General features: G+C 44.5%; 1 protein-coding gene across 4 annotated transcripts in view; it reads left to right on the top strand.

Annotated features, from left to right (window-relative positions):
- FGF13 (fibroblast growth factor 13) overlaps positions 1 to 25,789 on the top strand; it is a 433,315-nt gene that overhangs the window by 256,054 nt on the left and 151,472 nt on the right. For 3 of the 4 annotated variants that reach the window (XM_054169376.1, XM_009904274.2, XM_054169375.1), the window contains one exon: positions 13,847 to 14,014. The exons of the other annotated variant lie outside the window; for it this stretch is intronic. In XM_054169376.1, coding sequence (XP_054025351.1) covers positions 13,849 to 14,014 — 166 coding nt within the window. In that variant the 5' untranslated portion in view covers positions 13,847 to 13,848. The remainder of the gene's footprint in view (positions 1 to 13,846; positions 14,015 to 25,789) is intronic. 4 annotated transcript variants of the gene reach the window in all.

Genomic DNA, 25,789 nt, shown 5'->3' on the forward strand with positions numbered 1-25,789 from the left:
GAGTTGTGCCAGGAAAGATTTAGGTTGAATATTAGGAAAGTTTTCTTTCCTGAAAGGCACTGGGGAGGTTAAGGCTGGATGTTAGGAAGACGTCATTGTGCCCCTGTACTCAGCATTGGTTAGGCCACACCTTGAGTACTGTGTCCAGTTCTGGGCCCCTCAGTTTAAGAAAGATGTTGAGATGCTGGAACGTGTCCAGAGAAGGGCAACAAAGCTGGGGAGGGGTTTGGAGCACAGGCCTGTGAGGAGAGGCTGAGGGAGCTGGGGTTGCTTAGCCTACAGGAGAAGAGGCTCAGGGGAGACCTTCTTGCTGTCTACAACTAGCTGAAGGGAGGTTGTAGCCAGAAGGGGGTTGGTCTCTACTCCCAGGTGATGGTTTAGTTGATTAGATGGTGTTGGATGATAGGTTGGACTTGATGATCTCAAAGGTCTTTTTCAACCTGATCTATTCTATTCTATTCTATTCTATTCTATTCTATTCTATTCTATTCTATTCTATTCTATTCTATTCTATTCTATGCTATGCTATGCTATGCTATGCTATGCTATGCTATTCTATTCTATTCTATTCTATTCTAATTCTATCAGGGCTCCTATCTGAGTGAAGGCAGCTCAAAACAGGAACAAGATCTTTTCACACCCTTACATGGCTGGTCTCAGTACCACCACCAGGCCATAACTGTGTAGGGTATGATGGCTTCTCCATTTTAGGGAAGCAGGAACATCCTGCTCCAACAGCATCCTGGTCTGGATTAGCAGCAGTGTGAGCAGTAGGAGTAGGGAAGTGATTGTCCCTTGGTAGTCTGAACTGCTGAAGATGTACCTTGAGTACTAGGTTCAGTTTTGGGGCCCTCATCACAAGAAGGACATTGAGGTACTGGAGGATGTCCAGAGAAGGGCAACAAAGCTGGGGAAGGATCTGAAGAACAGGTCTTGTGATAGTGGCTGAGGGAATTCAGGTTATTTAGTTTGGAGAAGACGAGGCTGAGGAGAGACCTTCTTTCTCTCTACAGTTCCCTGAAAGGTTGCAGTGAGGTGGGTGTTGGTCTGTTCTCCAAGGAAGTCAGTAATAGGAGGAGGTGAAATGGCCTCAAGATGCACTAGGGGAGGTTTGGTTGGATATCAGAAAAGAATTCTTTCCTGTGAAGAGTGGTCAGGCATTGGAACAGGTGGCCCAGGGAGGTGGTAGAGTCACCATCCCTGGAAATGTTACAAACCATGTAGACATGGCACTTTGGGATGTGGTTTATTGGACATGGTGGTGTTGGTTTGATAGTGGGACTTGATGATCTCTGAGGTCTTTTCCATCTTAGTGATTCTGTGATGCCCTGCCCCACATGCAAGACAGGGAGAAGAGTGCTGCCAAGACATCTCCCTGCAGAGTCCCACTTGGCAGAGTGGGGGATGGTAGCTTCATGCTTGTTGAGGTGAAGTTAGCTCTGGTTTCTGAACTTTTGTCTATTCAAGCTGGACTTAATGGGCAGTGAAAGGCCTCCCGGCGTTCTCCCTGATCTGTCAGGTCAGTGTCATTAGCCACATCAGTGCATGTTGGCTGTTCACAGCAAGGTAGCAAAATCCTTCCTGCCCTCTGTGACCCAGCACTGGTCACCTCTCTCATCTTGTGTTTCATGTGGTCTAGCAACTGTCTCAGAAATTGCAAGACACCATTTAAAACCAAAAATAATAATACAACACTGAAAGTCATGCTGGATGACAGTTACTGTCCTTGTGGTGCAGTTAGGCTGCTGGTGCAAAGCCATGTGCTGCCTACCTGTGGAAGGAGCACCACACTGTCCTAAAGGAAGTTGTGCAGTTGAGAATGATCTCAATGTACAGAAGACATAGAGCTAGGCTCTACAAGCATGATCACTGATGGGGATAGTAAAAGGAGAACAGGTAGTTTAATCTTCTAAGTGGGCTTGATGGTGATTGCATTGTTTAACAGTGAAAAGCAAACCCCTTCTGTGCACCTGCAGAGCTGGACTGGGATGATCTCCAGAGGTGCCTTCCAACCCCTGCCATTCTGTGATTCTGGGTGAATGCAGGAGTGTGGCATTGTTGCATCTTTTTCTCAATCTGTGGGACTTAATCTAGGATTTAGCACCTAAGGGAGGGCAGGAGGCTGCCCAACTGCCAAACTGTTGGAGGTGCATTGTTCAGTCACAGTGTTGGCAACCTCAATGTTCAAGAGTTGCTGGCTGGGGAAAGTTATTCCAGCAGTGGCTTCTGCAGTAGGTAGTAGACATGGCAATTTGGGACATGGTTTAGTGCAAATGGTGGTGTTGGGTGGACAGTTGGACTTAATGATCTTAGAAGTTGTGTTTTTCCAGCCTTAATGATTCTATGATTCCATGATTCTATGCTATTTGTTTTTTCTTTTCTACAAGGGTTTTTTCCGCAGTTCATCCAGCAGCTGTGTAGGTAGCTCTGGTCACAGCTGCTCACCCCTGTGGGGAGCATACAGGGCTCTGCCTCTTCCCAGGGGACACACTGCACACTGAGGTTTTCTGCTCCTGCTGATTAGTTTTCTGTGCTTTGCTTTGAAAGATTTCCTCTGAGGCTGTTTCTGAGAACAGCTCTTCTGGTAATGAGTCTGAATTTTAAAGCACTCCATTTCTTGCCTCCTACTTTTTGTTAATCTCCAGTAAATAAGGCAAATAACTGGGAGGTGTCACCTGACTTTTCATGAATGGTGCTTCTCTTGTTCTCATCTTCCAAGAAAAATGCCTAAAAGCTGCAACAGTGGAGAGTCTCTGCTGCAGTCCTAGACTATCACATTGCCGCTCATCTCCTGTTCCCAAGAGTCACAGCTGAGCTTTCTTTCAGACTTCCAGGAAGGATGCAGTCTTTTATTGGCCGATCTCCTTGCCTTTTGCAGGCTGCTGTTCCTTGGTTTGCTCTTCCAAGATGAATCTGTTAGGTTTATTATTGGTGGCTTTGTCTTTTCCCCAGCACTAAGGAAGTTTATGTCTCCTTTTGTAGCCCTACTGTTGTCAGTAGATGCTCTATAAATAGGAAGGAAAAAAGCTACTTGCATTCCCCCTTCTCTTAACTTCCTGTGTTGTTTGAAACTATTCTCCTGGCTTCAAATAGGGCTGGATTAATAATTAAATTCTTATTAAAGTGATGCACAAGAGCATTCTAATATTTCTTAAGTAGTGAACTCTAGACTTCCAAAACTGTCTCAAAAACTGTTGGCTTCCCACTCATCTCTGGACCTTTCTAGCAGTTCTTTTGCCACCTCCTCCTCTTCTTGTGTGATTTTCACCACTACAAGGATATTCTCTTAGAAACAGTAGCATTCCTGGCTTTCCCCCCTCTGCTTTCTCAGTGGAGTGCAACATACATTCACTGTTGTGCATTGTGTGATCGAGACATTCTTCCATTGAGCTCAAATTTGTAGTAGAGAGTGGTGAGCAAGCTCTCATTTCCCTCTGGGGTTGCCTTCCATCTCCTTCTGTCACTCAGAAGATGAAACAAGAGGAAATGACCTCAGGTTGTACCAGAGGAGCCTTAGATTGGATAGTAGGAAAAAATTCTGTGCTGAAAATGTTGCCAAGCATTGGCTGCCCAGGAGGTGGTGCAGTCCCCATCCCTAGAAGTGTTGGAAAAAAAAATCTTTAGACATGGCACTTCAGGACATGGTTTAGTGGTCACAGTGGTGTTGGGTTGATGGTTGGGCTTGATGTTAGAGGTCTTTTCTAACCCTAATGATTCTTTGATCAAGATCCCCTTTCCTTGCATCTTTGGAGCAGAAAGAAGAAAGGCTGGTCCACAACCTGCATGCTGATATTTTAGGTGTCAGCCACAACTAGATCCTAAGTTGCAACAGCTTTGGCTGTGGACTGTCTTCTGAAGCTGGCCAAGAAAATCTTTCCATTTCTTTATATTGCCTTGAGGTGGCCCCTGCTTCTCCATGAAGCATTGCCTGGTGTGCTTAAAGCTCTGCCCCAAGTGGGTGTGCATGCCTGTTGCTCTCAATACACATACTGCAGAAAAATGAATGGTGCTGCACTGTAAATTACTATCTTGTCTGCTGTGGTGCATGCAGCAACCCACCTGTTTGGAAAGCAGCCAGCCTGTGTTTCTGTTAGCAGATGGGAAAAGCAGCAGGCCAGTGAAAGCAGGCAGGGCAGCAACATTTATTTGTTCAGTGGCAAGTATGGCAAAGCAGTGGCCTGAGCTGCAGAAGGAAATCAGGGTGGGTGGCTACCCATCTTGTGCAGCAAAACCACAGATCTGGGTGGCCCAGAAGGGAAAGGTAGCAGGGCTGAGCTATGGAGAGTGAATTGTGGATGTTGCTTTGCTTTTGATGAGCAGGAGTGTGGATCTTCTGTCACAGCTCAGATGCACAAGGCTGGCAGCACTGTCTAGCAGCTTCTGGGGAGGAATCTGCATTGGAATCATAAAATCATTTAGGTTGGAAAAGACCTTCAAGATCATCAAGTTGAATCATTAAGCCTGCTTTACCAAGTCTACCATTAAGCCATATCCCCAAACACCACATCTACAAGGCTTTTAAACACATTCAGGGATGGTGACTCCACCTTCTCCCTGGGCAGCCTGCTCCAATGCCTGACCACTCTTTCAGTGAAAAGTTTTTTTCCTGATGTCAAATCTAAACCTCATCTGGTGCAGCTTAAGGACATTCCCTCTTGTTCTATCACTAGTTACCTGGGAGAAGATACCAACACCCACCTTCCAACAACCTCCCCTCAGGTAGCTGTAGAGAGAATAATTCATGGTAGGATCACAGAATTCCTGCTCTGGCAGTGGGGTTGGACTAGATGATATTTTGAGGTTCCTTCCAGCCCCTAACATTCTGTAAATGCCAGGTTGGAAGGGACCTCAAGGATCATCTGGTCCAAACTTTCCTGGAAAAGCACCCAGTACCATGTCCAACTGAATCTTCAGGTGACCAGGTGGCCAAGAAGGCCAAAGTCATCCTGGCCTGCATCAAGAATAGTGTGGCCAGCAGGAGCAGGGAATTCATTGTGCCCTGTACTCAGCACTGGTTAGGCCACACCTTGAGTCCTGTGTCCACTTCTGGGCCCCTCAGTTTAGGAAAGATGTTCAGATGCCGGAATGTGTCCAGAGAAGGGCAACAAAGCTGGGGAGGGCTTTGGAGCACAGCCCTGTGAGGAGAGGCTGAGGGAGCTGGGGTTGCTTAGCCTGGAGAAGAGGAGGCTCAGGGGAAACCTTCTTGCTGTCTACAACTACCTGAAGGGAGGTCATAGCCAGGAGGGCATTGGTCTCTTCTTCCAGGCAAGCAGCACCAGAACAGAAAGACACAGTCTCAAGCTGTGCCAGGGGAGGTTTAGGCTCAAGGTGAGGAGAAAGTTCTTCCCAGAGAGAGTTGTTAGCCATTGGTATGTGCTGCCCAGGGAGGTGGTGGAGTCACCGTTTCTGAAGGTGTTCAAGAGGGGATTGGATGTGGCACTTGGTGCCATGGTTTAGTAGCCATGAGGTGCTGGGTGACAGGTTGGACTTGATGATCTTTGAGGTCTCTTCCAACCTTACTGATTTTATGATTCTATGAATTTATCAACAAATTCTGCAAGTTGGATGTCATTGGCTTTATTATGCACAAGGATCTGAATGCAGCCTTATCTTGGCTAGTCATTTTAGAGGATAACAGCCTATTACTGCTAGCAGTTAATCCAATTACTCTTTTAGGTCAAGGGGGAATGATCTGTGCAAATATTTTTGGAAGATCTGAAAACAGTTCCTCTGTGTGGCTGACCCAAAGAGAGTGTCTTTGAGACTCTTACAGAGGATCAAAAAGTTTAGCAGTTGCTACATGCATGGAAAGAAATGTGCTCTGAAAGGCTGCAGGCTTCCAACTTTGAGTGCAAGACAGCAGCTGCTTCTTTTACAAATGACTGTGTTTCACACTGGAAGGGAGAGTCACAACAGAAAACACAAACACTGTCTAAAATCATCAGTGAAATTCTTTGCTTTGGGTGGGGCGAAGGCAGGGCTGTGCAAACCCCAAGAATTCATTCAGAATGAAGTGTGTTGCCTAAAGCAGGTTTTTTACTGCATGTTTTTGGCTTACTTTGGTCCTGGTTCTATGATAAGGCTTTTATTGAGCATTTAGGAAGGGAATGTGCCATAACTACCCATGATCCATCTAAAGTGAGGAGCAGCGTTGTCTTGGAGAGGAGAAATCTACCTGTGGATGAACTGGAACAGATGTCTGTGAAGTTTGTTGCTACATTATTGAGGGGGAAGGTGTCACGCTTGATGAGCTGGAGTGGATGTTCTGCATTGCGCATGCTTGCCCAAGCTCTGGGAGTAGGACTGCGGCACTCCATCTCTTCCCACAGCCTTCTGCAGAGGGGATTTCTGTTTGATGCTTCAGTTCCATCTAGGAATGGCTTGGGATCTGTAGAATCTGATAGATCTGATAGAAACTGATAGAATCTGATAGGATCTGATAGAAACCTTCGAGGGTGTTGGGCTGCGGTCTCTGCTGTGACTGCAGTCGTTTGGGGCTGTTTGGATGAGGATCAAGCTAGTGTGGTTGGCTGCAGCTGCTGCTGAGACAAAAACCCCATACAACAGAGAGACCTGACAGTCGATGGGGGGTGAGGAACCTTCCCCAGGGGCTGTGTAAACACTGAAGTCCAGGCTGTTGCTGCCTATATAAGTGTTTGGGAATCTCTGCCTTACATGGCAGTCACAGCAGGAGCAGGGTTGTTTGCTTTACCATAGGGATTATTACTTGGATATCAATGATGAATTTTAGAAATTCCTGTGACATCTATGCCATAAATAGGAGTTTATTCTCCCTCTCTCACCAGACACAGAAAAGGGCTCTTAGCCCATATACTGTCAAATCCCCAAAGCCTCAACTCTTAATAACCATCTGCAGTCTAATTTAGAATAGAGCAGAACAGAATTAACCAGGTTGGAAGACACCTTTGAGATCATCAAATCCAGCCTATCATCCAACACTATCTAATCGACTAAACCATCAGCAGTTTCAAAAATCATTAGTTCAGGTAATAAAAGTCCTCTCTTGGATAAGGAATTTGCTTCCCCAAGACTGTATCTGAGCTCTTAGAGACAGCCATTGCCCATCTCAACATTTATGATCTATTCATGCATGCCATAAAACTGTCCTTCTAATATCAGTTCAAAAATAAGCACAGAGAAATAGTTGTCATCGAGGAAATTTATACTATTGGTTTGAGAACAAAAGGGCAGGGGCTGCTTCCCACTCTGAGGGTTGACAGAGTTGTGTTGCTGGCAGGCTGTCAACCATCACGGGCCACATCCAGCAGCAGCCTCCAGATCCAACCAGAGTTCATCTGGAGCAGAGTTTTCCTTTTGAAATCTCATCTGGAGAAAGTCAAGGTAATAATTGTGCCTCCCACACGGCATTGCTGTTGGTTTGGTTTTCAACTTTGAATGAGGTAGTACCTGGTTTTGGAGGTGTGCTGATTTGGGGGGAGAAAGGAGTGGGGCAAAAGGAGGGACCTCAGAAACAGCTTGTTGGACAAAAACAGCTTGGAGGGGAAAAAAACAACCCACACATCAAAAAAAAACCCAGAGAATTTGTCTGCCTGTGTTTCCTGTGGTACCTGTCTTCATTGTGGAAACTGCAAGTCATTTTCAACCAGACTTCAAAGTTTCAAGGACAGATGTAAACTAAAAATAAGGTTTTAGGGGTGACACGAAGTGCCAGGGCTGTTTGGTAAGGATAATTCATCAACGTTTTGCTATGGCTGGACAGGGAAATACTATGGATAGTCTGCGTGCTCACTGAGAGGTCCTGAGTGTGCCACAACTCCAGAATAGATTTTTATTCTACTTTTTAATTAGCTTGTTAAGTATTTTTTTTGTGTCCTGAGTTCATTATCTTGTTCAGGTGGCTAACCAAAAACTCACACCTCCAACTGGAATAAATTAGGGAGAAAATAAAGCAGTAATAAAAAGGAGGAGAGAGAATTGTTGCACATATGCCTGTGAGCGTTTCCACAGCTGCTTCAACTGGGAAAATGTTATTGCAGAAAAATTCCCCTCTTCCCTATCTGTAGAATAGGATAGAATAGAATGGAATAGAATAGAATAGACCAGATCAGGTTGGAAGGTCATTGCATCTAACCCATCATCCAACACCACCTAATCAACTAAACCATGCAACCAAGCACCCTATCAAATCTCCTCCTAAACACCTCCAGTGATGGTGACTCCACCACCTCCCTGGGCAGCCAGATGGGGGTTGGTCTCTTCTCCCAGGCAACCAGCACCAGAACAAGAGGACACAGTCTCAAGCTGCAGCAGGGGAGGTTTAGGCTGGATGGTAGGAAGAAGTTCTTCACAGAAGGAGAGATTGGCCATTGGAATGTGCTGCCCAGGGAGGTGTTGGATTCACCATCACTGAAGGTGTTTAGGAAGAGACTGGATGAGGCACTTGGTGCCATGGTTTACTTGATTAGGTGGTGTTGGATGATAGGTTGGACTTGATGATATCAAAGGTCTCTTCCAACCTGGTTAATTCTATTCTATTCTATTCTATTCTATTCTATTCTACTCTACTCTACTCTACTCTACTCTACTCTACTCTACTCTACTCTACTCTACTCTACTCTATTCTATTCTACTCTATCTGTACCCTATGATTGCTTACAGCCTTTAGCTGAACAGAGCTGAAGCCTCTCCATGTAAAACAAGGGGGGCAAAAAAAAAGAGGCTTTCTTACAGCTTTGTTAAACTTGGAATTATATCAAAGATTATTCAGTTAGAACCTGAGCCAAGGCCTATGGACAGGGCTGATGTTATATTTTCTGGCAATTCTAGATGGGACTGAAATGTAGTGGGACATAAAAGAAAGACAGAAACCAGCAGAGTGTTCAGCTGATGTGTTGATATAAAGTAAACATGTTTGACTTTATCTTGAAAAACATCCCTGTGCCGGCAGTCATCCTCAAGATCATTTTCTCTCAGGAAGGCTTATGGTAAGAAGGAATTGTTTTCCTGCTGGCTTCTTGACAGTAAGTTTTTATTATTGTAGGTTTTTATAATTTTTGGGGGGGTCTTTTTTTAACTAAGTAATATGCTACAGGGTGATATTTAGCAAGTTGGATGTTTCCATGTAGGAAACAATAGTTGCTGCAGCTATTTCGCGCTAAATGCTAAGCAAATCCCTCTTGTGTATGTGCAGTTGCTGTGGTTTCAGGCTCCATTGAATGTTGAGAGGGGATGGTGAGGGAAGAAAATATTGGGATTTTTTAAAGCCATGAAGTATCTTCACAGAGAGAGTTGTTAGCCATTGGAATGTGCTGCCCAGGGAGGTAGTGGAGTCACCATCCCTGGAGGCGTTGAAGAGGGGATTGGACACGGCACTTGGTGCCGTATTTTAGTAGTCATGAGGTCTTGGGTGACAGGTTGGACTTGATGATCTTTGAGGTCCCTTCCAACCCTGACTGATTCTATGACTCTATGATCTTCCAACTGAGAATGTATAGGCTCTTTCCTATTTCTCTTAGTGGCCTGTGTCCATAACATGTGGTGTCTCATCCTTGTTTTACTCATGGGAAGATGAAAATGCAGACTACTGAGATGTTTTACCCACGAGGATGGGAAGTACATTAGGGTGGGCAGCTGCTGAATTATATAGAAGAGGCAAAACTGGATATTGGAGGCTGGTAGGATGACTACATGTCTGCCTTCAGGAACCTGGCCAAGGAAATGTAGATGTGTCTCAGCAAAGGTTTCTTCCAACCACTCTTGAGAGCAGTCAAGCTGACAGGATTCTCGTGGGTCTTCTGCTCATCTTGTTGAGCTTGCTGCTGCCTGGTGATTGCTAACCAAAGCAGCTGATCTAAAGCTAGCTTGTGTTATCTATGGATTATACAGAGGAGTGTGGGTGTATCCTATGTTCTGCAGTCAGCAGAGTCTGTACTGGAGGGAACAGTTGAGAAAAAAACAATGTCCTGTGCTCCACACAGTAGAGCGTGTAAACATGGCTGTGGATTTTTGTGCCTAAGATTATCTCCTACACTCTGGTCTATGTGTGATCCCTTCCTAAGTGTGGGGTTTATCCCATTAGCAAAATCAGAAGAGATTCCTGTTGATACTTTCCCAAAGTGCTTGCTCACAGTTGTTTAATAATGATCCTTTCATGGTTGTACCCTGATTATTTTTACTTGTGAAAACTGGACATCAGTAGGGTTTAAAAGGTTTTTTACTTAGATTCTGTGTCTTGGAAACTTCCCTGTACAGTGGTTCTTGGGACCCATCATTGAGGTCCTGTAGCTGTAATTTCAGTGGCTCCAGAAGGCTGTCTGGCTGTCATCATAGCAGGGAAAAGGAGGCACTGGGGTCAAGGAGTGTTCCTAGTTCTGTAATAAATTCTCAGCCTGACTTGAGGCCATTCATCATGTTAAGAAAAGGGTTTAGCTGTTCCCTTCAGAACACTGACATCAATTAAGTTATCCATACATCATTCCAGCATAAAGGCTTTATTAGAGCTGCGGTGCTCCAAATGTCAGTGTTGTGATGGTACTCAAACCCAAGACTCATTTACACTTTCTGTCCTGGATTCTGGTAACTCAGTGTGATTTTGTTGATTTCATCATGTTCTTCACTTACTGAAAGTGTGGTTCTCTCTGGCTTACTCACATTTAAATATATCCATGTGTAGGTGATGATCTGACTGGTAAAGGACCAGTTGTACCTTTGGTACCTGTCTTAGTTAATGACCTTGCCTGAGCTAGGGTAGACCTACCTAGTGATGTCAAGCAGCTATTTGCCAGACACTCAATGAATGGAATCAGTCTTTTGGAGCTTCTTACAGAAGCTGAGAAATCATAGCCCTGTGCCAAACAGCTCTTGTGGCCAGCATATGTCACAGAATGGTAGGTGTTGGAAGGGACCTCTGGAGATTATCTAGGCCAATCCCTCTGCTAAAGCAGAATCACCTAGATCAGATTGCACAGGAACACGTCCAATAAGGTTTTGAAAGCCTTCAGAAAAGGAGATCCCACAATCTCTCTGGACAGCCTTGTGCTCAAAAGCTCTTACACCTGGTATGCCAGGTGATCACCAGTGCCTCCTTCTTCCCTGCAGATGCTGTTTAGCAGCTCCTAGCCTGATTTTTTTTTTGGCCTTTTTTTTTCTATTTCCACCAGTGACAGTCCAGCATCACAAAGCATTGAACCTTGGGGCAATTCTCTGAGCTCCCACAGTCACATGGGGCTTCTCAGGAAGGACTCTGCCTCTCAGAGGGTCAGCCCAGGGACATAATTTTTGCCCAAAGCCAGCTTGCTGGCAGAAGGTAGCTGTGCATTTCACTCCTCTGCTGGCTCCTCATGTTCCACAGCACATGTTAGTTGTCCTTTATCCTTGCAAATGTCAGAGGGACAGGCCGTGGGGCTCCCACACCACTGACATCAGCAGCACCGCACGCAGCTCACTGGTGGCTTTGCACAGGCACCTGCAACAGCAGCTTCTGCAGCAACGCCTCCTGCCCACTGCCTTTTAAAAGGAGTCACCTATCTGGGCTTGCTGGTCTTTGGCTTATCTTGGGTGTTGAGTCTTAGTAATTACTCCCAGCAGTTGCCCTCATTCCCAGGGCTGTCTGTGTTTCAGGAACACACAGGCACCCTTCCAATAAGCCAAAGTAGAAGCAGTGTTGCTAAGGGAGCAATTATATTGCAGCCTGGACCTTGTGCTCCATTGACCCACTGCTCTTTTTTGAATCACTGTGGCTTTCCTATTAACTCCTGCATCCCTTTTAGTGACACGTTCTATAGATTTCTATGGATTGTTCTGGACCCCTCAGTTTGAGAAAGATGTTGAGATGCTGGAATGTGTCCAGAGAAGGGCAACAAAGCTGGGGAGGGGTTTGGAGCATAGCCCTGTGAGGAGAGGCTGAAGGAGCTGGGATTGTTTAGCCTGGAGAAGAGGAGGCTCAAGGGAGACCTTATTGCCATCTACAGCTACCTGAAGGGAGGCGGTAGCCAGGTGGGGGTTGGTCTCTTCTCCCAGGCAACCTATGGCAGAACAAGAGGACACAGTCTCAAGCTGCACCAGGGGAGGTTTAGGCTGGCTGTTAGGAAGAAATTCTTCATAGAAAGAGAGATTGGCCATTAGAATGTGCTGCCCAGGGAGGTGGTGGAGTCACCATCTCTGGAGGTGTTTAGGAAGAGACTGGATGAGGCACTTGGTTTAGTTGAATAGATGATGTTGGGCAATAGGTTGGACTCAATGATCTCGAAGGTCTTTTCCAACCTGGTTAATTTTGTGTTCTGTATTATTAGTCAGTGTTACTGGCACTGCCTGTAGCCTAATAAAGCAACAGCAGCAAGGTGCAAAGTGTCTGCTGTGGATTAATAAGGTCTTGGAAGAGGGGTGACTGCCCACTGTCAAAAGAAAGGCAAGTTGAATCACTTAATACCTACATGGAATGGAATGGAGTGGAATGGCGTGGCGTGGAGTGGAATGGCGTGGAGTAGAATAGAATAGAATAGAATAGAATAGAATAGAATAGAATAGAATAGAATAGAATAGAATAGAATTAACCAGGTTGGAAGAGACCTTTGAGATCATTGAGTCCAACCTATCATCCAACACTATCTAATCAACTAAACCATGGCACGAAGCACCCCATCCAGTCTCTTCCTAAAGATGTGATTCTTAGTAGTGCCATTCTTGATAGAAGGAACAAAGCAAAACAGATCATGTGCATATAAATGTAAGAGGATGGTAACTGTTTGAGGGGATCCATGTTTAAATCTGACTTTTTGGTTGGTTTCTTTTTCCTTTTCAATTCTTACAACTTGGCAGATATTTAGGAAACAGTTAAGTGAGAGCTGGAGAATCTCAGCTTGGATTTGGCTGTGGTTTTATCTCTCTGCATCACCCTATAAATAACAGGTAGCGGTTAGAGACCGTCTTTTGCGAAAGCGTTTAATTTTTGTTCTTGAGAGACAATCTGTGCCTAAAGCTGTAAGCTGAGGAATCTCACTATCTCTGTTATTAAGGCTTCATTTTTTAGATAGCTGAAAAGTGTTTCAGTTCTTTCTGGTAATGCAATACTTTGAGGTGGCTGGAACTTTCTGTCTGCAATATACTTTATCTTTCCCCCGTTTAATAGCCTGACCCCATTCAGAAAAACATTTCAGGCTGCGTATCATTTATATTATTAATGGCACTATTGATTTATAAGATCAACTTCAAAAAATGACTTGCTGTTTTACAAGGGAACCATCAGAAGGATTAATGTGCTTTCTCTTTGTACATCTACTCTTCTATCCATTAAAAACAACGATCTGGTCAAATGTCACTGGATTCTCATCCTTGCTCTCAGGAGCTGTGTGTAGTTGTGTGTATCCTGAGAAAGGCACGTTCTCTCCCTGTGGGGAATAGATCCTCTGAGGTTGCATTACCTGCAGATGTGGAATGATCACTCCCACTCCCTGAGATTGCCAGGGGATGGGCAATAAGAGCATGCTGTTTGCTTTTCCTTTCCCTTGAATTTGCATGCAGAATAGACAGAGGTGCTGGAGGAGAGTAAAGCAAATCTGTAAGAGTGAACTGTGCTGCGTTTTGGAGCAGGGTATTCGTTCTGCTTATTTATTAAAGCTGCATGAAACAATACAAAGTGTTGATGTTTATGAGAAGCCTTGTTTATGAAAGTAAATGTTCTCCCCACCCTTCTACCACCATGACTGAGATACTTTACTCTTGCAATTTTATTTCCCTTCCTGTAAACGTTTCTTCCCCCTCCTTTCTTTCCCCGCCCCCTACCCTGACAATGTGTAGTTGATTTACTTCTCTAGGTCGCTTTCCTCAAGCTCTAACTTGAGTTCATTTTGTTATGTGGTGACCACAGTTATGGATGACGCTCCCCCTGGCACACAGGAGTACATTATGTTACGGCAAGATTCCATCCAATCTGCGGAATTAAAGAAAAAAGAGTCCCCTTTTCGTGCTAAGTGTCACGAAATCTTCTGCTGCCCACTGAAGCAAGTGCACCTCAAAGAGAACACAGAGCCCGAAGGTTTGTGGCACTATGGATCCATGTTCTGTTTGTTTCTATGATTTTTTTTTTCCTTTTCTTTTCTCTCCATGTATGTCCCTAGAGTGTGCTGTGTGTTTTCCAGCCTGTGTCAGTGTAGCGCAACTGACGCAGGAAGCGTGATGCACTCCATGTCCCCCTTTGCTTGCCTGTTAGTGTCTGATTCAGCTAGCCCAGGACACTATGATAGCAGCCATGTACGGTATGGTTCTAGGCCAGAAGTGGCGCTGCTTTTTCTTGAATAAAGTTTGTTTGTTTCAGCTCTCATCATTACACACTGCCCTTTTTTTGGCTGCCAAAAGTTGCTTGCTACTGAAACGGCATCAATTCCTAGTCGGTTCTTTCCGGTAACCTTTCTGAAGCTGCACTCCGCTGAAAACGTGGCACTGTAGGCTCGGATTCGGCTTGTCCCCAACACCTTTCACTCCATAAGGCTTCTGCATAGCGCTAGAGAATGCTCATGACAGCTGTACTTCGGTCAAGCAGGATGAAGTTTGTGTGTAATGCACGCCTGGTTGCATTTTGGGAAATGAAATGCATGCAGAGCAGAAAAACAAACCCAAGTAAATAAAAAATAAGTAGAATGTTTTCCTTTTCAGATAAAGCAAAGGTATGGTCTCTTCTACTGCTGTGTTTACTAATACCAACTCACTAATGAAGTATCTCTCTCTTTAACTTGTTCATCTACTATGCGTAAGAGTAAGCTGTTGTCGAGTCTATTTTTCAGTATTTTCTCTGATTGTTCCATATGTATTTTGCATTACTGCCTGATATTCCACATGGTAAGCCTTCTGCCCTCTGCATAAGCTCCAGTGTCTGCCAAGACAAATAACGGTGCCGCCAGTGTGATGCTTTTTAAGATGAAATATTCAGGGCTGGATTCTGCCACAGTTGAGAGTCTGCAGGAATGGCAAAGCGAACAGGTTGGAATCCTTCCTCACAAATCACTTGCATTATTCTCTCTGTAAGGGATGGGCATCAGGTGCTGAGCTGTCACTATTAGCCCAAACTATTTCAGTCAATTGCTTTCTCCTGTGTGCATACCCAACTTCTGCATGAACCCCTCCTGGGCAATCTGTGTCTTTTAAAGTGAAAGTGTCTTATTAAAATAGCATGTCTTTCTTGTTTCACCAGAAACGTGAAGTCTGACACAAACACAGGTGTAAGGGTTGGGGAGAGAGGGGTTTTGTTTGTTTGTTTCAGCAATGTTATAACAAAAGTCCAAGTCAGTTCTGGGGCTGACTTGACAGAGGCTGCAATTTTGTAATTGTGAACTGAAAGGAAAGGTTAATCCTGTGGCACTCTTCTTGATTAGCAAATGTCATGAATTTCCTATCATCTCTCAGGGTTTGTGTGGTGTTCATGAGTAAATTATGAGCCCAGAACTGTTCATGTCATGCTCTTCCAAGAAGATGATGACAGCTGAGCTCCTGGAGGTGCTCAGTATCCTTGGCATGTGGTATTTGGTGAAATGAAAAATTCCATGTGAGCCATTAAAAAAAGGGCCCTAAGCTTGGCATTGACTCACAGGTATTCAATTTTTAGCTTGTGCTTGTGTGTAACCTCAGCAGCAGCTGATGGTCTTTACAGTGGAACTTACACTGGAAGCTGCTGTTCCTACAGGGGACTAGCTCTCAGCTGAGTCTGATCATTTTCACTAAACAATTTACACACCTGTGGCATGTTCAGGAGGAACAAGAAGAGTCAAGGTATGGTGGACCTGAGTCTCCTGGGACCATGGTTTCGTTCAGTGCAGAGGAATTTATGGTCTTCTGGGAGAAGCTTGCAAGGTGCAGGCTCTAAGTGAAGACCTGGGGAGCATCAATTCTGCCATATTGTCACCTGGAAGCCAGCAGTTGGTTGTCTCAGATTCTCCATAAATCTGCATTCTGTCTCTCTTCACCAACAACTGTGTTACTCCTTCCTCCATGGCATATGGTTTTGTTAATCATTCTTGCTGAAAATGTTCAGTTCTAAGAGGAAAGTTTTTCGTCTTCTACTGCAGAATACAAGGATGAATGTCTCTTCCTTTCCCCTTTTTTATCCTGCTTCCTCCTCCAATGATTTTACACTACTAGACAGGGCAAAAGAAGCTCTGGCCATACTGACTTGTCCCACCATCATCTGAGTTGATTGGAATTCATAGGGGTATCAATTTTTATTGATGTGTGTTTTTGTCAAAGCTGTTACCTCTAGTATGAGAAGGGAAACCAGATGTCTTAGAAGTCCTTCTAGCTTCTGTTGCAGCTTAAAGTGCCAGGGCTGCACTGGCCTTTTTCTTCAAAATCTATGAATTGCCTGGCTAAGGCTTCAAACCCACTGACCAGCAATCCTCAGTGGCTGGCTGGCACCCTGCTTGAAAAACAAAATGATCTGAGCTGTGCTTTCAGTGCAAACACCAGAACAGCCTTTGAAGTTAATGCAGTGGCTGAACCAAACCCTACTTAAGTACCTTCTGCTGTGAGCCCAGTAATTAACAGCTCAATGGTGCCCTGAGGACAGATGAAAATAACTGCTTAAACTTGTTACTATAGCACGAGTTACATGTTTTTCAAGGTAGTGGAGGACATGGCAACTAAGAAGCTGTTAGGAAAGCTCTCCAAGTAAAATGTCTCAATGGAAGTTTTATAGAAAGTTGCAGACTTTGAAGACTCTGCCAATGTACTCTTTTTTTGGGTCTGCTGAGTAATGCCATAGGAACACAGAGTAAATCCTGCATGCTTCTAACTTTGCAGCTCATTGCCTGTTTCACTGAGATGATGGAATTCTTTGTCCAGCTCTGGGGCCCTCAACAGAAGAAGGGTATGGACTTGATGGAGAGGGTCCAGAGGAAGGAGACAAAAATGATCAAAGGTCTGGGACACCTCTCCTATGAGAACAGGCTGATAGAGTTGGAGTTGTTCAGCCTGGAGAATAGAAGACTCCAGAGAGACCTTAGAGCAGCCTTCCAGTACTGGAAAGAAGCCTACAAGAAAGCTCTGGAGGGGCTTTTTACAAAGGCATATAGCACTAGGACAAGGGACAATGGTTCTGGACTAGAGCAGGGTAGATTTAGATTGGATATTAGGAAGACATTCTTTACTGTGAAGGTGGTGGAACACTGGAACAGGTTGCCCAGGGAGGTGGGGGAGGCCTCATCCCTGGAGATATTCAAGGTCAGGCTTCATGGGGCTGTGAGCAACCTGCTGCAGTTAGAGATGTCCCTGCTGACTGAGGGGGTTTAGACTAGATTTCCATTAAAGCTCCCTTCCAACCCAATGCATTCTGTGATTCTCTGCATTTTTAAAGAGTTAATGCTTGGGCAGCCTCATTTGTCACTTCAGGATTTGAACAACCACCCCCACACACCCCAGCACCACTCCCAGCTTGTGTGATGATACTAGGTAAAAGATTTTCCTGGCTTTTTGGAGGGGTGTTTGGGGGAATGTTCTGATATGTGCTGAATGAGTTAAATACTACCTCAGTGTGGTATCTGGGGCAAGTGGCCCATCATTTCTTGTATCTCAGGCACCTTTCTAAAAGCAAGAGAGGGCATGAGAAAGTTAGATCCATGTTTCCTAAATTAACCTCTCTTGGGTTCCTGTTGTTTTCCTGACACTCTACTTGCCTGCTTGCAGTGTTGTTATTTTTCACAGCACCCATCTGCCTCAGCAGAACAGGGCCAGGACCAATACATTAGATATCAACCTGGTGGGCACAAAGAATGTCCTTGGTCCTTAAAACATAGCAATGACAGCCTTTTTTTCTTTTAGTTTTAAGTGGTAGATGTGGAAGGAAGTAGGAAAATAATAGAATGTCACAAGAATATTAGTCTGGAGAAGTGGAGACTGAAGGGAGAGCTCATTGCTGTCTGTGACTCCCTGAAAGGAGATTGTAGTGATCTGGGGGTTGGTCTCTTCTTGCTAGTATCAGGTGATATAACAAGGGGAAATGGTCTGAAGATGTGCCAGGGGAGGTTTAGACTGGGCATTAGGAAGAGGGTTTTTTTTCTGAGAGAGTGGTCAGGCATTGGTGGTGAAGTCACCATCCCTGGAGGTGTTCAAGAAATGTGTGGACTTGGCACTTCAGGACCTGGTTTACTTGCTGTGGTGGTCTTAGCTTGATGGTTGGACTCAATGACCTTAGAGGGCGTTTTCCAACCAGAACGATTCTCTGATTCTATGTCTGTCAGTCCAGATCACAGCTCTGGTAAGAAGCTGCCTTTCCTCATTCTGTGGAAGACTTTGGCTTAAGTTAAAAGATGTACTGCTGGCTTTGTTCTGCATCATTCCAGCTTTGTTTCGTCAATGTCATTCTACAGTTTACAATGTCATGGATCTCTCTAATGCAATAAAACAAGTGGACTTGACATCCTTACCTGGATGCTAGGTCCTGTGGGCATTGTGCACTGTTTACAACTACATCCAAGCAGCAGCAGCAAATTCCCTCAAGCCAGGAACACGCTGCTCGCAGGAGAGAGGCCATTTGAAGTGCATTTTGCAGCTATTTGTTCTCTTAAATAGTTTAAACATAAGCTGCTGCTATCTGTATAAAACATGGTTACATAAAAGAAGTCTGCTCCTGGAAAGCTAATTTGAGTTGTATTATTACATCCAGAGGAGGGAACAGAATGAGAGAAATGGATTTTCAAAATATCCATTGGTTAGTCACAGTCACATAATCAAGAGTCTTGGCCTCCTGCCCACAGTGCTGTTGTCATGTGGGGTTGTGTTCCCCCTTCCCTCTCCCCCCCCCCTATTTTTTTGGTAACATTTATTCTCCCTCCAGGCATACATAACCTTTTTACACAGAAAAGCAGAGAAGCATGGCAAAATGTGTATTTGGGGACGGGGAGAGGGAAATCTGGGATAGCAGCTGGTAATGAGGAAAGGCAGCTCTCCTCAACCAACAGGAAATCTGATTAGAGAGAAAATGTTAAGGATGCTAATGTGAAACAAGCAGCTTTGTGGTTGCCCTTGACAATGGCTTGTTAGCTTCATCCCTAGCAATGGGATGACTGGCAGAGCCAGTCCCGGGGGCGAGGAGAAGGTAGGGACATGTAAGCACATCCTAGGGGAGGCTGTTTTTCCCACCTACTCCATGTAGACATGTGGTTTTGTCACCAGCACAAATTCAGAGCCTTTATGTTGTCATGCCAAATGTCCCTTTGGAGCTCCAAGCATCATGTCACCATTGATAGTGGTGTTCCTTGGCACTCTAATTATACACTTCTCTTCTAGACCAAATCAGTCCTATTAGCCTAGCTCCCTCGTTTAATTATGCATTTTAGAGGAGAAAAAGAAGAGGGAGGAGAATCTCTTTTTGAAATCATGGAGAGCTATGAGAGGTTTTGAAAGTTTACATATTGTTCAGAACTGAAGAAGACTTTGTATTGCAGAAGGGAACAATAGAGATGAGCCATGTGAAACACGACCTGTGCTGGTCGTGTCTGAGGTGTTCAGACTCAGCACATGTGGCTGTGAGACACTAGCAAGAGCGTTCAGCATCTGTGCTGTGGGTGCATGCAACCTCAGGTTTAATCTGGAGCAAGAGCCACCTGAAAGCAATTCAGTGGTTCGTTTGCTAGGGGCTCTAAGTTTTATTACACTGTGTAGAAACTTTACTAGGGTTATGGTCCCTTGATAGTAAATTAATCACATTTTGTAGTCTTCCAGGATGTTTTTCGTCATCTCTTCTGCTTTCAGTTGAAATGAGAAGTGAAGAGTTGGTATCTTCTTTGCCAAGGCTCTTGTCAACAGGAGTATTTAGCCCTTTTCTTCTGCAGCCTAACTATCTGGCCTGGAGAAATTCATCTCAGGGAGGGAAGAGGAAAGACAGGAAGTCTGCTATTGCCTGATACTGGGCACTACAGCCCTCAAATGGGTCTCACCATCACTGGAGGTATTTAGGAAGAGACTGGATGGGGCACTTGGTGCCATGGTTTAGTTGATTAGATGGTGTTAGGTGATAGGTTGGACTCGATGATCTCAAAGGTCTTTTCCAACCTGGTTAATTCTATTCTATTCTATTCTATTCTATTCTATTCTATTCTATTCTATTCTATTCTATTCTATTCTATTCTATTCTATTCTATTCTATTCTATTCTATTCTATTCTATTCTACTCTACTCTACTCTACTCTACTCTACTCTACTCTATTCCTGCAACCCTTTCCCTCATCAAAACCTTGTTCCTGACTCTTCTTTTGCCTGCATCTCTCACATGCTTCTGTGGAGAACATTAAGCTTTCACCTTGCCTTGCTCCCAAGTCTTGGCAGTGGCAAGAAGCAGCAATGAGACTTGTCTGAGACTAAATGGAATAAGCTCTAAATCCTGTCTGTCTGGACACCCATTGGCTTGCTGCAACTGTGAGACCATGTCTGTAGTGAAGGATGATCTAAAGGTGCTGATACAGACCACAAAAGCCAAAGGTTTGAAGCTACCACTGTTGTAATAACCTTTCCCCCCCAAACAGAAACTGATTTTGACCTAAGTGATTAACTGATGACCTTGAGTTTCAGGGTACTGGGAGGCAGTAGTGATAACTGCACTCTTATTTTCTTTAGACTCTTAGTACATAAAGCAGAACAGCTCAGTCCCGAAAGTGGCTGAGCCCTCTTGCCCTGATCCTCCAAAGCCTTTAAGCACATGATTAACTCTAGGAACGTGAGTGCTCCCAGCAGAGCCAAAGGGGTTGGGTTGTATTTAATGAGCTTACCTGAGCACTGTCTGGGCCTGGCTTGGGTTCAGGCTCAGGCAGTGCAAATCCAGAGTAATTCCACCAAAATCCAAGATTTACTTAATATTTACTTGTCTGCAAATGAGATCAGAACCCCTTTACAGAGTTTACTTTGATTTTGTCTTTTCTGTCTCCCTTAGGAGTTTACATGGACCTAATTGCCACAGTGATGCATAACTGAGCATGCATGTCATCCTGGCACTCCTGTGCAGCAGGAACTGTAGTGTTCCCCATTATAAAGAGAGAAGTGAAGGACTTGATTCTCAAAGCTGTTTGGGCATCTCATCAGCATCAGTAACAGTAATGCTGCCTGCTGAATCAGCTGAGCACTAGGTACTTAACTATTTTATCTCTGCTAGGTTCTGAATTGTGGCACTTACAGGCATTCAGAAATGTAGCAGAGTAGCTCTCCCTCAGCTTAAAAGCATTCCTGCTTGTCCTATCACTAAACACCCTTGTGAAAAGTCCCTCTCCAGCTTTCCTGCAGGATCCCTTCAGATATTGGAAGGCATCTCTAAGGTCCCCCTGGAGTCATCTCTTCTCTAGGCTGAACAACCCCAGCTCACTCAGCCTAAAATACAAGGAATAAAGGTAGCCCAGGCATTCTCACTCTGATAGAAGAAGGATTTCAAACTTAGCAGTGCCACTGCTCTTCCTAGGCTGCTGCCCAGGCACAGAGTGGATTCAGGTGGTGTCTGGCATTGATGGACAAATGCTCACTCTGCAGTCAGTTCTTATCCAGCAACCTTTGTGGGGCCTGATATTTAAGTCGTAGCTCCTGCAGCCTGTCCTTTGATCAAGCCTACCATTATAAAGCACCTTTGTGCACACACCTGCTGCTAAACCCCCTGGTGCCTTTTAAACTATGTTCTTCGGTTTTTTGCTAAAGGCTTTCTTTAGTGCCCAGGTGTCTCCTGACCTCTGTAAAGCATGGTCAGATTCTAACCTTCTGGCTGGTGCTGATTTTCCAGCACACATATTCCTGCCTTTCTGGGTGACTGTCCTCACTGAGCCATCAAGTGGGTGGTCCCAAGTCTGTAGGTAATAGGTACATCAGGAGAGGCACTAAGAGTCCTCACAATGCTTTTATCTGCTGTCTCACCTAGCCACAAGTAACAAATTGGAAATCAAGTGGTTTGTTGAGATGGGTTTTCCTTTTGGAAAAATCGTAAGAGACAGCTGTGACTATGTCATTGTGAGCTGAATTTGCACTCTGTAGCATCACAGAAATTTAAGTAATGGCATTAGGAGCAGTTTTAGCGCTTTTATTTCAAGCCAATGGGGTTTAATTCTCAAGCTGGAGCTGGCCTCACCACTGAACAGGTTACAGCAACATCAAGAGAATTCATCTCTTACCTTACCTGTGTGCAAAACTTTTATCTGTGCCTTTTGCTATTTCACTTTCATCTTAGAATAAATATTCACTATGGAGACAGTATCTGGCACTTAGCATATCTGAAGTAGGACATTTAGACCAAATGAGTCACACTGATGTTCTTATCTCATCTGTATAGGACTGTGAGAGCTTCAAAGAGTGTTCCTTGTATGGAGGAAGGCCTTTGTCTTGCTACTTTTTCATTCCAAAACTCTCTTGAGAAAGCATCTGACTTGACTCTTCAATCTGTCCTCATTTTAAATAAGCAGATGTAGTCCTTTATTAATAATGAAAAGCCTTCTTTGTACCTCACTCAGCTACATGGCCCATCATAATTATTGCACGATCCTTTATCAGGGGTAATGTCTGTAGTATTTAAACACTGGCCTTTGGGTTGAGGGCACACCAAATTGTTCATGCTCTTCTAGGTTGGGACAACACCAGAGACAAGGAGTTATTGAACTTTCTTGCTAGCACTGGGAAGTAGTTTCCTTTCCCAATGCAATCACTTGGAAAGGCATTTAAGCCTGCCTATGTAGAGCAGCAGAACAAAGTGCAGAGGTCCCCTAGCTACCGCCCCACATCAGTGCAGCACAGCACCGTGAGGTGGGGTTAGTGATCTTGGATAATTTGCTTGAGTTAACTGACAGGATGATGTTGTAGCATGTCTATGGTTTCCAGTTCCAGCCTATAGCACAGCCCATATCTAACTCATGGATTTCTGCTCTTCATTTCATCAACAGTCTGGCCCTTCAGCAGCTGATAGCTTTGAGTGCACAAAAATAAAGCCACCACAAATGGCAAGTCTAGAAGACTCCTTACCTCTAGGATTATCTAGAAAAGAAGAGTCTGTCTTCATGTGCTCCTTCAGCTCTGTGTTCTTCTCTGGATACTGCTCTGTGAGAGCTGTGGATGCTTTCAGAACAAAGCTGAAGAATTTTCACAGCAATATGTTGTATTTCAAATGTGCAGTGAGCATGCGGTGCAGTACCATTGGGTTAGTGTTCTTCTGGGACTGCACAAACAATTGTCTTTCATTGGTAGTACTTCTGTCTCTGTTTTTCATTCCCTTTTTAAGTGTCCTACCCTGAAAAGATAAAGAAACTAAAGAAGCTCTACCCAGGCCTCAGTGAGCACAACAGAGCTGCAGAATGGTAGGAGTTGGAAGGGGGACATCTGGAGATCATCTCGTCCAAATCCCCTGCTAACTCAGGTTGCACAGGAACACATCCAGCTGGGTTTTAAAAGTGTCCAGAAAAGGAGACTCCATAACCTCTCTGGGCAGCCTGGTCCAGTGCTCTAGCACCCTCAACAAAGGTCCAAAGATTGCAAAAGGACAGGTTTCCCATAACATCCAAAATCCCTCAATGTTTTTCCAGTAGTATCTCAGAGTTTGAGAAAAAGTCAGTGCTCAGACTGTTTCATATTCAATTTTTTTCCCTACTGGTGTCTATCTATAGATATTTCCCACTGTGTGCAAGTTCTTTGATTTTTGTTATCTGCTTTAAAAGAAAGAAAAACAAAACAAAAACAGCTTTTGTAGGAGAGTGCAAAATGTCTGCATATCTCCTTTCAAGCCAGCCCTTGTCCTCCAGGATAAAAGGTGGATTATCAAGAAGTGATGTTCAGGAAGACTTGAACAGGTGAGAGAGAAGAGAAGAGAAGAGAAGAGAAGAGAAGAGAAGAGAAGAGAAGAGAAGAGAAGAGAAGAGAAGAGAAGAGAAGAGAAGAGGCGAGATGAGACGAGATGAGACGAGGTTGGAAGAGACCTCTGAGATCATCACATCCAACCCATCATCCAACACCATCTAATCAACTAAACCATGGCACCAAGCAAGCCACCAAGTCTCCTCCTAAGCACCTCCAGTGATGGCGACTCCACCACCTCCCTGGGCAGCCCATTCCAATGGACAATCACTCTCTCTATGAAGAATTTCTCCCTAACATCCAGCCTAAACCTCCCCTGGCACAACTTGAGACTGTCTCCTCTTGTTCTGGAGCTGGTTGCCTGGGAGAAGAGACCAGCCCTGCCTGTCTACAACCTCCCTTCAGGTAGCTGCAGACAGCAATAAGGTCTCCCCTGAGCCTCCTCCAGGCTAAACAACCCCAGCTCCCTCAGCCTCTCCTCACAGGGCTTGTGCTCCAAACCCCTCACCAACTTTGTTGCTGGGTATCCATCCTTATGTGCATGTTTCTTTCTTTCTACCTTGTGCTTGAAAACACTGAGACAGATAATTTTTTTCTTTCCCTGAAAGACCAAGACTACGAAGATATAGGTTAAATCCTAAAGATTACAAGGGACATCCACCTGCAAGGGTTCTGCCCTGCAGAGATGTATCCAGCACATGGCTGTACATCTTCTTCAAGTGACACAGTGTTCCTTGGAGTCCTGCTGTAAAGTAAATGATGGTGCATTTTGGAAACAAGGAGAAATCCTTTCTCAGGTGTCTTGGATACTAATAATCTGAAGCTCTCTGCCACAATTTTCAAGTGCATTAAAATCATAGAATCATAGAATGGCCTGGGTTGGAAGGGACCTTGGAAGGTCATCTAGTCCAACCCCCTCTGCAGTAACCAGGGGCATCCTCAACTAGATCAGGCTGCCCAGAGCAGCATGTTGATTTAGCAAGGAAAATAATGAAGATTGTGTACAACTTACTGCAGAAGAAGTCTTCAGGTGCCAGCTGTTTTTCACGCCTGACATTTCCACATTACACAACAGTCCCTTCTAGAAAGGTTACCTGGTGCAGCTGATTTAGTTCACACTATTCTAGTCTATCTGGTTAAATTTAGCATACACAACAGGATCAGAATGTAGTGGTCCCTCCAGATTTCTGAAAGCATCATTAAGCCAAATTTTGATGTGTTTTCTGTAGCCCTTGGCATAGAGGAGACAGAAGAGCAGGGACTCAATATAGTGGTACACAGATATCTAAATGTCTTGATGGCTCTGCAGGAGCCCCATACAAAAGACAAATTAGATGGCCCAGCTCTGCTTCCTCTTAATTGCTCTGATTGCTCCATCCCTGAAAGTGTTCAAGGCCAGGCTGGATTGGGATTTGAGAAATCTGAGCTAGTGGAAAGTGTCCCTGCCCACGGTGGAGGACTAGATAGGGGTTAGAACTAGATGATCTTTACGGTCCCTCCCAATTCAAGCCAATCTATGAGGTTTAGGTTTCTTAAGTATTTTCTAAATGACAGTTTCAGCTTTTTCCTTATGCATGGTTTTCCTTTTTGTGGCAATACACCTGTCTTGGGGATTTCTTTCCTTTGGATCTTCTGGATGAGTCACATTTCATTCTTCAGCTATGTTTTTGCAACCTTTATGAGAAGGTTAAAGGCTTAGTTAGCCCTAGAGCCTCACATCCTTACAGAATGAAACTAAAAAGGTTTACTGCAGAGGCTGAGGAAGGATCTATACCCCCAAATCAGCAGAACTTACTGCATACATACAGCAAGCTGGTACATAAGGTACATAAATAAGCTGTCATGAGACTTCTCAGGGTGTAGAGTGGTCTGATGACAGTAAACTGTGGGCTGGTGATTTCAGGAATAGGGGTGTTTTCATTCCTATCTCCTGCCTGCCATTGTGGACATCATTGCTCTGGAAGCTTTATGAACATTGACTTCGATGTTGTGAAGACAGATGGGGCTGCAGGAAAAG

The sequence above is a fragment of the Dryobates pubescens genome, chromosome 18, assembly GCF_014839835.1.
Source record: "Dryobates pubescens isolate bDryPub1 chromosome 18, bDryPub1.pri, whole genome shotgun sequence".
Taxonomy (NCBI): domain Eukaryota; kingdom Metazoa; phylum Chordata; class Aves; order Piciformes; family Picidae; genus Dryobates; species Dryobates pubescens.